Source organism: Cornus florida, unplaced genomic scaffold, assembly GCF_030987335.1.
Source record: "Cornus florida cultivar Cherokee Brave unplaced genomic scaffold, ASM3098733v1 CherokeeBrave_3.0.0_Hap2_Chr10, whole genome shotgun sequence".
NCBI lineage: Eukaryota > Viridiplantae > Streptophyta > Magnoliopsida > Cornales > Cornaceae > Cornus > Cornus florida.
Window position 1 is genome coordinate 103,226,395 of NW_026775580.1, and position 13,555 is coordinate 103,239,949.

The following is a 13,555-nucleotide window of genomic DNA, read 5'->3' on the forward strand; positions in this document are numbered from 1 at the left end:
AAAAAAATAGAACAATTAAACTAATAAAGCTATTTATTCATAAGAAAGATTCAAAAAAAGGAAAACATAAACCAAGTAACCATATATTATAAATTTATACTTGATGTCTTAAGCAAAAGCTATCATTTGACTCCAAAACAGATCCATCAAAAGATACTTAGTAGCCTACCAAATCTATAAAGTATCATAGTCAATACTTAGTAGCCTACCAAATTTATAAACCAAGCAACAAAATATCAGTTTCAGTTTTGAGTTTTAGCAAGGACTCCTAAAACTAAAGTTACCAAACAATCTTAAGGGACCTAAATATCATCCTCTTCACCAAACAACATAGTCTCATCATCGTCCAAAGTCTGAAATTTTACAGCAATTAAGATGCAACAGACAACAAAAAAATAATAATTTTAAAAAGTCTTATTCTGTTCGGTATTTCTTTATTAAAGGGTGAGGTGGTGTACTGATTCTCCTGCGGGTAATATAGCACTGCAAACTATGTTTGCTGAAGACTGATGATGATGAAGATTGAAGAGCGTACAGATTTACAGCTATACACCAAGAAGTTGAAAATGATGGAAAAAAATACAACGAGAAAAAAAATACAGGCCAGAGAAAACCAAAATATATATATATATATATATATATAGCAAGACACGGGAGAGGAGTAGATGAAGAAAAAGAAAGATGAAAAAAAAAAACAGAGACCCACAAGAACAAAAACAGAGATGGAGAAAAAGATAGAAGAAAAAAAAAAAAAAAAAAAAAAAAAAAAGACCCAGAAAAAGAAAGCTAAAAAAACACAAAACCAGATCTATAGAGAGGAGGAAGAAAAAAAAAGACCCAGAAGAACACAAACAGAGCCGGAGAAAAAAAAATATACAGAGATAGAGAAAAAGATAGAAGAAAAAAAATAAAAGACCTGAAAAAAAAAATACCAGTCTACTAGAGACCCAGAAAAAGAAAGAAGAAAATCAGAGAAATAAAAAAAAAAAAAAAAAGGGGCGAGATATAGAGATTAGAGCAAATGAAGAGAGGGAGAGAAGAGGAGAAGTGAAGAGGAGAACTGGAGAAGGAAAAAAAAAAAAAAAAAAACTGACTTGTTAATTTGATAGACCCAGAAAAAGAAAGAAGAAAATCAGAGAAATAGAGAAGAAGAAGAAAAAAAAAATTAAAAAAAAATTAAAGGCCGAGATATAGAGATTAGAGCAAACGAAAAGAGAGAGAGAAGAGGAGGAGAGAAGAGGAGAACTGGAGAAGGAAAAAAAAAAAAAAAAAAAAACTGACCTGTTAATTTGATAGACCCAGAAAAAGAAAGAAGAAAATCAGAGAAATAAAGAAGAAGAAAAAAAAAAAAATTAAAGGCTGAGATATAGAGATTAGAGCAAATGAAGAGAGAGAGAGAAGAGGAGAACTGGAGAAGGAAAAAAAAAAAAAAAAAAACAAAAACAAAACTGACCTGTTAATTTGATTAGGTGATTCCTGGCCGGCCGGACTAGTAGCCCTCTCCTCTTCTCTGCTCTTCTCTTCTCTTTCTTTCTCTCTTCTCTCTCTCTTCTCTTTCTCTTTCCCACTCCCACACATCTTTATTTCTGCTGCAGCCTTTGCTCTTTGACTGATTTGTTTTGTTGACTGTTGGGAGACATTTCCATTTTGTATTTCTGCTGCAGCCTTTTCTTTACTATATATATATATATAATAATATAAACTAAACAAGCAAACATACACGTAATACATCAAACAAATATTTGAAGGAGCATAGAATATATGAAGCGCGCCTAAGCGCACCTCTTAAACTATCCAAGGCGCAGCCCAGGCGTGCGCCTAGTGAAGGTCACTGCGCTTGGGCTAGCATGAGGCGCATGAGGTGCGCCTATAGGCGCCTTGCGCCTAGGCGTGCGCCCAGGCGCGCTTTTAATAACACTGGCTATGCTACTAAGGGATTTTCAACAATTCAATTAAGCATGCTTTCCAAGCATCATAGCTAGCAATTTGTAACACTTTAGACATAGAAAATTAACATTTATCATGCTTCTCAAATAAACCAACAATTCCACATAATCACATGTTTCATGCACTCAATTAAATCATCTAAGAAAGCAATCAAGTTAATTTAAGAACAATAATTCAAGTAGGGAAACTCACAAGGGTACAAGAAAAGTATGAATTAGAGTCCCCTACCCTAAGATTGTGCAAAACCCCCAAATTCTTCTCAAACCCTAGAATTAGAGATTTTCTAAATGATAGCCAAAAAGAGATTGGCTCCGATCAATTCGAAGTCCTCGATGCGCTCCTTAATTTACCGCAAACGGCACTCCAAATCTCCAAAAGTTAAGAGAGAGATCTAAGATTGAAATATGAAGGAAAGAAAAAAGAAAAAGTGAAGATTAAGAGGAGAAGAGAGAGTGACGGGAGAGATAGAGAGAATTGAGACCCAAAGTGCTCTCTAGACCACCTAAATGGGGTGAGGTGGGTCCCACCCAAATTTCTTTTCCTCTCTCTTTTTCTTTTGCTTTTAATTTACACTACAAACAACACATATGCACACAACTATATAAAATGCACATATGGCACATCAAATAAAATGCATGAAATGCAAATGGACTCATTCAAAATCCCCGGATGCAACAGTACAAGCAACGGGCCCCACACAGGACTATCCGGTCCGAAAAATTGAAAAATGATCATCTTTACATTTCAAAGAGTTTTAGACTCAATGAAATATCCCAAACAACTCTAGGACACAGCCGGTACACTTCACAATGTCCGGCACGAAAAATAAGAAAAGACGTAAATGCCCCTGCGGTGACAAAATTCCAGAAAAATGAAAAAAAAGCTGAAATTTGGAAACATCACAGTGTAGTACATCTAATATGGGACGGAAGAAATATTAAGATTGTCAATAACTTCGTATTGTCAACAGAGTGGAATAATGTCTATTCTTGATAAGTATATGTAACTAATTATGAGTGTTTTGTAGTATACATGCTTACCATGTTATCCTATCATTTTGAAGCAACTAATGAAATTCTTATATTATAAATTTGAGGAATGATGTCTCTCTGTGTATGATATAAAACTGGAAGGCAAAGATTTTTGAATGTGGTTTCTTCTCTGGCCTAGAATCCAAGGGTTAACTTTGCAAGTTCTTAGTGGAAGAAATTTCGTTGACAAAGAGAAGTATAGTCAAAATTGTACAAATAAGTACATTTTATCAAATTGAATATTGAAATACCTAAAAATACCCTCAGGCAAATTTAAAATAAACAACACTGATTTCAGATTTTTTATTTTTTTTTAATTTTTTTTTTCTCTCTCTATCTCGCAATCTCTCATCAGTTATGCTAATTCATTTGATACCATTGCCATTATTTTCATCTTCTTCAGCAGAAAGGAAGCCCAAGAATCCTTCTCATTGAAGAAATTACTGATGGAGAATCTGGGTTAAACAATAGCAAATTGGCTCTCACATGGCCGCGGACTGGACTTTTTGTCAATCCTTTCTCACATTTTCCCTTCTATGCAACTGAAAATGAAAAATGAAGAAATAATAATAATACAAACTTAGAGGACACTCAAGACGAGATGTGACTATTTAGGGCTCTACTGTCTTCCAAAGCGTGGTAAGCATTAGGACATATATTACAGCAAACACGAAACAGAGAAAGAAATAGCACAACTAAAAAGACAACTTCGATGGCATGGCAACTATCTTTCCATTACATTTCACACATCACAGGAAATTATTCCAGTACTTCGATATGCAATGTCACATACCTAAACCAACGCTCTTTATTTATTACATCTCAATGAGGATGTCCAGTTCCAGCAGTGGATATACATATCTGTTGCATTCGGGAGCACTCAGCTCTTTGAATTTGAAATTGAATTTTTTTTAGTAAAAACCAATTTTAAATTCAAAGCCCTAATTCGGTGCTCTCAAACATAATAAATCTTATTATTGAATCACTTTCTTTTACAAAAGCTGGATGGATGGAAGCAACACACACTCCTCTTTTTAACAACATACAAAAAATCAAATAGATGCAAAATGAAGTGAGAAGGCAGAGAACTCTTTTCAGTAACTACTACGAGCCTCTTTGGGATTGTTGTTAGAATGTTAAAAGCACTTTTGATAGTTGATAGTAGAGTTGTTATAAAATTGTTGTTAGTAAAACACACTTATGAGTTTGGTGACAAATTGTATAAAGTACTTTTTATACTTGAAGCACTTTTAAATTTGCTTGGTAATAAATTGTCATAAAACACTTTTATTACTGATTTTACTATATTACCTTTACACTAAACATGTGCTAATTCCCTACTATTAAATATTGGGCAAAACTGTAATTATAAAAAATATAAAGGGATTAAATTGTCTAAAAAAAATTAGTTACCTAAAAACATAAACCTATACCTGTAAAGCAATTTTAAAAGCTACTATTCTTAACTTTACTTAAAGAAGCTACTATTCCTAACTTCACTTAAACGCCATTTTTAAAATTACATAGATTCCTAACTTCAGTTAAACGTGCTTCTTTGACGTAAACTCTACCACCTAGCAGTTTAGTTTTTTTTTTTTTTTTTCACCAAACACATTGTACCATAATTTTTTATAATGAAAGTGATTTTCGACGACTGAGGCAGTTGGTGCTCTAGGGAGATGCGGAGATCAATGGGAGTGAGTCAGTAGAGAAGCAATCCCACTATATGTATCCTTGTGTGTGCCCAATTCTGTTGGTTCCCAACTTGCCAGGCAATATGTAACACAGTTGGTAGAGGCAGGCAGAGGCGTCTTGTTTGACAAGTCTTGCATGTAAGCAGACGCATCAATCTGCATAGCATGTGCATGAGCAAGAGCCTTGGTCGTATTCGTATACAGAGAGTTCCATACTCAAAGCGAATCCGTATGTTCACAATCTCCAACGAATTGGAAAGATGGTTGGCACAGCATTGCTTGGAGAATATGGAGAAGGAAAACAAAGGGAGAATACTTGGTGCAACACACCCACACAGTGTTCGTGCGCAATCCATATTGAGAAACATAGTTCAAGGAATGCACACTGGTTTAGAGCTTAAACGTGACTGCTGTGTTTCAGGGTATGGATCGGAAGGCACTTTACTTGTATCAAGGGTACACCAGGAGGAGAGCCAAACGAGGCCTAAGAAATCGATCATAAAATTTGGGACTATGCATTTGGAAGGATTGAATTGGCAGGTGGTGGCGGTGGAATCTTCTGATAAAAATGCTGCGTACCTCTCCAACGGGAAGATTGTTATTTCTAAAGGGTTGCTTGACATTCACAATTCAGATGCAGAAATAGCAACCGTTCTAGGACATGAGGTATATATTATTGGAATTCTAGTTGTTGAAATCCATCATTTACCATTATTGTACGTCTTTCTCATGTTCATGTTTTGTTTTTAAATCAGGTTAGGCATGGTGTGGCAAACCATGAATCAGGATTGTGCGCGACTTGTGTCCTTCTATGGCTGTTTTCTCGAGTGCCGATACTCGCAATGACAGCAAAAGGAGTATTTATGTACCTATCACGGAGGTATACCATTTGGTTCTCCCTAATTGTGATGTATTAATATGCTTAATATTAGGGCAAATTATATTTATACCCCCTCAAATTGGGTTAAATTTCACATAGATGAACTTTTTGCAATAATTTATTAAAAATGATGTGAAATGTCATATATGGCCTCACTTTTTAATGCAATGCAATAAAAAATATAATAAATGCAAAAATACAAAAATACCCCTTAAAGGTGAGCTCTCTCTCTATTAGGAGGAAGAGGCCGTTCTTTTCCGGTGACGGAAATCCCAAACTGTTTGCTGTAATCTATCACTTCGCCATTTCAGACTTCCCCACTTCGCTTGATGACGGAGTCGTCTCGTCGCCATCCTCCATATTGTTGCCGACCAACTCTCTGGTCAGCGCTCACCCCTTTTGCATTTTGGGGGGAATGAATTTTGGAGGGGCAATACTGCATTTTTTTAGTAATTTTAGGGAGGCAAATATAATATTTCATGAGTATATTACTGAAAATAAACAAATTATACGGGTAGGATACTATAAAAAATAAAAAATAAAAATCAGTAAGGGCAATTGCCCCCACTGCCTTCAATGTGGATCTGTCCCTGCCTACCCCTCATCATCTCCATACTCCTCTGATTCAAACTTCCTCTCACCAGCGACGAAGAAAGAGAGAGAGAGAGAGAAGACGACTCAGTTAGAAAGAAAAAAAAAAAAACAAAAAAGGAAAAAAGTCAACAGCCACGTGTGCCTGTGTGTATATATCTATACTATTATTCAGTGTTTCAGTATTTCAATATTTATTTATTTATATAAAAAAATATTTATTAATTGATATAAAAATAGTTTTTGTAAAAATAGTTTCTATAAAACTTTAAAAATTACCTAATAAAATCAATCACATTCTATATAAAACTCTTATTTTTAGTGATTTTTTATGGATAATTATAGTTTCTATAAGACTCTAAAAATTACCTAATAAAATCAATTACATTCTATATAAAACTCTTATTTTTAGTTATTTTTTATAGATAATTATCACAATATAACCAGCCCGGCCCAATTATGATTATGTCATTATCAGAAAAGGACACATGTCATCATCCTATTTATCCAAGAAACCTATAAATAGCAGAAATTGAGAATTTTAGAAATCCAGAATTTCAGAGTAAAATACAGAAGCTCTTCCAAAGAGCTTCAGTATTTATTTATTTATATAAAAAATATTTATTAATTGAGTTGAATTTCAGGGTAAAATACAAAAGCTCTGTCAAGAGCTTTCAGTATTTATTTATTTATATAAAAAAAAATATTTATTAAATGATATGAAAAGATTTTTTACTAAAACAAAAAAAAAAAAAAAAAAAAAAAAAAATCTATAAAACATTAAAGATTTTTTACTCAAATTTTCTATTTATATATTTATTAAGTGTTTTTTAATAAAAGGAGATCTAATTAGACAACTATTATTAATATAAATAATTATTTATTAATTGATCTAAAAAGAGTTTTTAAAAGAGTTTTTATAAAACTATATCACAAATTACCTATTTATCTATTTATTATGAGTTTTTTTAATAAAAGAAAATCTAATTAGACAATCATTATTAAGATAAAAAATATTTATTAATTAATATAAAAAGAAGTTTGAAAAGAGTTTCTATAAAACTCTAACACAAATTACTTATTTATCTATTTATTATGAGTTTTTTAATAAAATCAAATCTAATTAGACAAGAATTATTAATATAAAAAATATTTATTAATTGATATAAAAAGTGTTTTTTAAAGAATTTCTATTAAACTGTAACACAAATTACCTATTTATTTATTTATTATAAATAGATTTCCAGAAAATATAATAATTTCTATAAAACTCTACACAAATTATCTATTTTATTTTCTTTAAAAACTCTATCACATATAACTTGTTTTTATCTATTTATTGTGAGTTTTTTTATGAAAGAAATCTAATTAGACAACGATATATTTAAAGAAAATAAAATATTTTTTTTAAAGAGTTTATATAAAATTCTAATAAAAATTACCTATTTATGTATTTATTATGAATTTTTAAATAAAATATAATATAACTAGACAAGAATTATTAATATAAAAAATATTTAATAATTGGTATAAAAAATAAAATAATTTTTCTAAAACTCTACCACAAATTATCTTTTATTATGAGTTTTTTAATAAAAAAAAATATATAATTAGACAAGGATATATATATTGAAAGAAAAATAAATAATTTATATAAAATTTACCACAAATTACCTATTTTATTTGCAATGAAACTCTATCACATTAGATAAGGATATATTTAAATAGTTTTTATAAAACTGTAACACAAATTACCAAAACTTTACCAAAAATTAAGTATTTTATTTTCTTTAAAACTCTATCACATATAACCTGTATTTATCTATTTATTATAAGTTTTCTAATAAAATAAAATCTAATTAATTAAGGATATATTTAAAGAAAATAAAACAATTTCTATAACTCTATCACATTAGACAATGATATATTTAAAGAAAATATATAATAATATAATAATACATATAAATAAAATATAAATGTTAAAGAATTTGAACATTTCAGTATTTATTTTTTAATATAAAAAATATTTATTAATTAATACAAAAAGAGAACTCTATCACATATAAGTATATAACCCTTGTATTTATCTATTTTTTATGAGTTTTTTAATAAAGGAAAATCTAATTTTACAAAAATATATCTTAATAAAATAAAATAATTTCTATAAAATTGTGCCACAAATTACATATTTAAAGAAAATAAAATATAACCTAGGGTCGTCCAAAAACCACAAACTCCATATAATAAATTTTTATATCAATTTCAATCTAATGTATAATTAGTATAATTGAATTTCTATTTTAAAATTTAATTAAAAATTAATATAATTGAATTTCTATTGTAAATTAAAAATTATACTAAATTTCAAATTATCTAATAAAATTCAAATTACAAATTACCTAAAAAAATTTGTTACTTTGCAAAACTTAAATATTTCACTATTAAAATACAAAATTATTATTTAACAAAAAATAAAATATACATATTTCAGTATTAATATAAAAACATAAAAGAATTTATTAATTTACGAAACTTAAACTCTATCACCAATTTCAAAATATTTCAATATTTATTTATTAATATAAAATAAATTTTTATTAATCAATATGAAGACAAATTTTATAAGTTACAAAATATTCACCACGTTCATCGCACGTGCCTTTTCCTAGTATATATATATATATATATATATATATATATATATATTGGTTAAAGAGAGAAGGAGAGGGGGTTTTAAGTTTTGAGCATTTTAGTCCCTTAAAATGGGTCTAATTGTGTCATTTTATACATAAAGCACCAGTTTGTAAATCAACAAGAAGTCAAAAAAGGGTAGTATAGTTATTTTGCATGTAAAATGTACTCTGACACTATTAAAAAGTTAAAGTTGGCATGTGAGTGAAATGCACATCAATTATTCAAAACTTAAGTGTAATTTAAAAACAAAAAGTCCATTTATGCGGCATTTGACCTAACTTGAAGAAGGTGTTAGCGTAATTTATCCTTAACACTAATGTAATGTATAGTTTTCATATGCTATTATTTAGTACTTGTTCCAATTAACAGAACAAATTAATTTGGATCTATATTTGTATGCTTAGATTAATTACTACTGTGTCACACTCTCTTCTCATGCCTCTCTCCTCTTTTTCTATTTTGGACGATTACCTTTTTATTTGTAATTTATTTATTTTGGTAGGAGGGAAATGGAAGCAGATTACATTGGATTAATGTTAATGGCTTCAGCTGGGTATGACCCTCAAGTTGCGCCAAAATATTGAGAGGCTTGGTCATTCTGGAGAGTATTTGTTAGCAACTCACCCATCTGGACCAAAGAGAGCTAGGTTGCTAAACAAAGTGATGGGAACAGCACTGGAAATATACAAGGGAGTGATGTCCGGACACGGGGTGAAGTGCTTTGTTTGATCCAAATTTTCAATAGCCAATCAGAGAATGCCACTTCATTATATTCTTTCTCAAACTCAAACCATGTAATACTACTACTTCATTTTGTGTTACTGCCGTAGCTTTCTCTAATTCACTGGGAAAGCTCAACATTGAATTCTAGTTTTTTTTTTTTTTTTTTACATCTGACTGTTGTGTTTGGATGTAGAAAGGAAGTAACTAGATTTTACTATGTTTCCTGCAAAACTTTTACTTTGGGTCTTTTTAATATTTTTAAATTTAGGATAACTTGATAATTTTAAAAGAAGAAAATGCATTAATTGTATTTTCTCTTAAAAAAATTCTAATATTTAGAGTGTAGTACATCTAATATGAGACAGAGGAAGTATTAGAATACAGGCTTGAGGTTGAGAACAACACGTCAATAACTTCGTATTGTCAACAAAGTGAAATAATGTGTGTTCTTGATAAGTATATGTAACTAATTATCAGTGTTTGGTAGTATACTCGCTTACCATGTTAACCTAACATTTTGACGCAACTAGTGAATTTCTTATATTATAAATTTGAGGAATGACGTCTCTCTGTGTATGATATAAAACTGGAAGGCAGAGATTTTGAATGTGGTTTCTTCTCTGGCCTAGAATCCAAGGGTTAACTTTTATGTTCTTAGTGGAAGAAATTTCGTTATAACAAATAGAAGTATATTTACAATTGCGCAAATAAGTTCCAGCAATGGTTGCAGTCGAGAGCACTCAGCTTTTTGGATTTGAAATTGAAAGAAATTTAGTTTAAACCAATTTCAAATTAGTATAAATTGTATTATTAGTCACAGAAAGTACAGTGAATACTCAACTATAACAGTTATCCATGAAAAACATATCCAACATCAGTTGATGATGCAACTCGAACCAACAACTATCAAATATTATGCATTTAACAACCAGTATTCCATTAACCTTTCATTTCTGTGGAGTACAAAAAAACTAACAGTTCCTTTTTGGTTATGGTTATGGTTCTGTAAAGCCAAATCTATAATTTTTGACATACCATGAACATTTTGGGGGTAAAAATCAAGGTTGCAGCCTGCAGGTGCATATAAAAAACATAATACGAAAAATTCTTGGTTTGGTCAGAATCAAGTAAATGCCACTTTATCCTACTAAAGAGTACAAGATATGATAAGAGATAGGAGGCTACAAGATAAATTTTGTTTTGCCAAATTATTAAACATTAGACTGGGAATTGAACTGTGCCGATTCCTAAGAGAGTTATGAAAAAGTTAAAACTAGAAACTAAAATTGCTAATTAGAGCAGGTACCCGATGGATCAGCATATTTAATTATCCAGGGATGCTCCATGATCTTCTGTATAGATAGCCTTTTTGAAGAGTCCTTCACTAGAAGCTGCATAAATTTCAGATTTCATTTTTTAGAAAGGCGATTTAATCCCTTCATTTCTACCATTCCTTCAATGAGGATTTAGTCAAGAACAAACATACCCGACTAATGAGATTTTTAGCCTCTGCAGAAACATGAGGGGTGGCTGGGAAACTGAGGTCAACCTTCATAATCCTGTACATAATTCAACTGTACTTCATTACCTACTTCCATTCCAGTTGATAATATCATTCATTAAGGGAAGCAAAACATTATCCGTCCCTTACCTTCTGAATGTATCCATTTGACTCTCAGCCTCAAATGGGGGGACGCCATACAAAAACTCATAACAGAGGATTCCCAAAGTCCAATTATCAACTGCATAGTCGTGAGCTTTGTTCTCCACCATTTCTGGTGCTAGATAATCCAAAGTTCCACACATGGTGTGTCTCTTGCTACTTGATTGTACAGACCAACCAAAATCTGCAATCTTCAGTCGACCCTACAATTGCAATGTGCATTCAACTTAATATGGACATTAATTTTATGGTATCTTTGACCCTACAGATTACTTGTAAGTTCGAATGAGTGCATATATGTTAGTCTACTCTTACTAATGTCAATAAACAGCTGAATAGATGAGAGAAAAGATTGTCAAAAATACTATTTTCCCATGCAAATTGCCAATTCCTTTTCTCCCCCAATTATTCAATTCTAAACGGGTTACAGAAAAAATCTTGGTTGAATCAGTTTCATTAACTGAATGAAGATATATCAAATGTTAGAATGCATGTAAACTTGTAAAGAAGTTCTTGTGGGAATTAAGGACCAGATTTAACGTTGTTGTATAAAACATCTCTTAGAAAATAAGGGACATCGCTGTACCTAATGACCATAACACAACTGACTGAGTATGTGACAATTTTGTGTAGGCAAAGCAGTCTCCTCCTAACCTATGTAACAATTTCTGGTTTCAAATGAATTCACGTTAGGGTGTGCATAAGTTGATCCAACTTACCTGAGGCAAAAACATTTTGACCAAGCCACCAATAGAGAAAAAAGTTGGCTGAATTATTTGTGTGAGAAAAAGAATAAAAAATTGAAACTGTTTGCCAAAAACCCACCAGAAGAATATGGATTTTACCAAGTTCAATGTGTACCCCTAAAAAAAAATAATAAATAAATAAATAAATAAATAAATAAGGCACTCTATAAATGCTGGTTTTGGAAAAACAATCAGATTATAGAATTTCCAAAGCATACCTCATGATCAAGCAACAAATTTTCTGGCTTGATATCTCTGTGGATCACATGCTTCTCATGACAATAGGCCAAAGCTTGCGCAAGGCTTGCAATGTACTACATTTCACAAAATAGAAACACCAATACTTAAAAAAAATATTATAACTCAAAACTAAATAAGAAAATTAAAATTAAAGCACAAAAGATACTAAATTTCACAAAACGAAATACAAAAAAATAAAAGCAAATTGAGACCACAAAAATGGAGGAAAAATTGTTAGAGAGAGAAAATTACTGTGGCGGCCTGTTTCTCATTCAGATGACCAGTTTTTCTGAGCTCTCTATAAAGCTCACCGCCGTGTGCATACTCCAAGATCAAGAAAATTCGGTGGTCATCGTGGAACCAGCCGTAGAGTCGCAGAACGTTGGGGTGGTGAAGACTGGTCTGAATCTCCATCTCTCTCCTCAACTGGTGATGCAATCTGTACTTCTCTATCTGCTCTTTGAAAATCACTTTCAATGCTACTATGTACTTGCTCTAAAGACAAAACAAAAAAATTAAACATTTATATGTAATAAAAAAAATATCACGAAATCAGAAAGGAATCGAGAAATCTTTTTCTCTCTCTACAAATACATATATATACCTGTACTTCACGGGCGAGATAGACGCGGCCGAATTTGCCTTTGCCAAGGGGTTTTCCGATCTCGAAGTCCTGTAACGACCATTCTTTTTTAGGTTTTCGTTGTTTTTGTGGTGGAAGAAATTGGGAAGTCATTTGGCTTGGTGGTGCCAGGAATTGAAACTGGAGATGGAAATGGAAATGGAAGAAAGAGAAAATAGATGGAAGAATTTGGATTGGGGATTTTTTTGAAAATCAAAATTAGAGGGAAGTTTTGGGTCTTTCTCAACCAGTAGCGCCACCGGCTCAGCCGGTTGTTCAATATTCTGATTCGCCTTCAAACTTGTGAATGGGTCTGGCTCGCCCTCAAAATTCCAACATGTTTAGTCGTGTCACCTGACTCACCTCCATCCATCTATTTGGTGAAATTCGAATCAACCCATTTACACTTTTACATAAAAATATTTTAATTTATAAAAGCCATAACAAATTTCTTTCTTAAATCAGTTTTTTTCCCTAAAAATGAATTATTTTGACAATATGAAAACTATGAGTAGTTTATGGTCGAAACTCTAACTTTTGTTTTCAAATAAGAGGAGATTATGCTGAAAATAAATGCTACGAAAAAATAATGAGACCATTTAAATTAAACTAGATAACAATAGGCAACAAATGCTATAAAAAAGTAAATGAAAAAAAAAAAAAAAAAAACCTCTCCTATTTGACAGCTCATAAATTATTAAACTCTCCTATTGGTATATTTTTT

The 13,555-nt window shown here is 31.2% G+C and overlaps 2 protein-coding genes across 2 annotated transcripts; one reads left to right on the forward strand and one right to left on the reverse strand.

The window, feature by feature from the left end:
* The first annotated feature begins 4,837 nt into the window (after window positions 1–4,837).
* Window positions 4,838–9,566, forward strand: LOC132278294 (mitochondrial metalloendopeptidase OMA1-like). Its single transcript, XM_059780094.1, has 4 exons — window positions 4,838–5,338; window positions 5,428–5,552; window positions 5,790–5,934; window positions 9,387–9,566. Exons 1-4 carry the CDS (start codon window positions 4,838–4,840, stop codon window positions 9,564–9,566), a joined length of 951 nt encoding a protein of 316 aa, XP_059636077.1.
* A 1,034-nt stretch (window positions 9,567–10,600) lies between these two features.
* LOC132279601 (serine/threonine-protein kinase Aurora-3) lies at window positions 10,601–13,191 on the reverse strand. The gene is made up of 6 exons (XM_059781623.1): window positions 12,814–13,191; window positions 12,462–12,704; window positions 12,188–12,283; window positions 11,212–11,426; window positions 11,047–11,119; window positions 10,601–10,951 (listed from the first exon to the last, which is right to left on the reverse strand). The coding sequence occupies exons 1-6, from the start codon at window positions 12,943–12,945 to the stop codon at window positions 10,850–10,852; spliced, it is 861 nt and encodes a 286-aa protein (XP_059637606.1). The 5' UTR covers window positions 12,946–13,191; the 3' UTR covers window positions 10,601–10,849.
* Window positions 13,192–13,555: the final 364 nt, after the last annotated feature.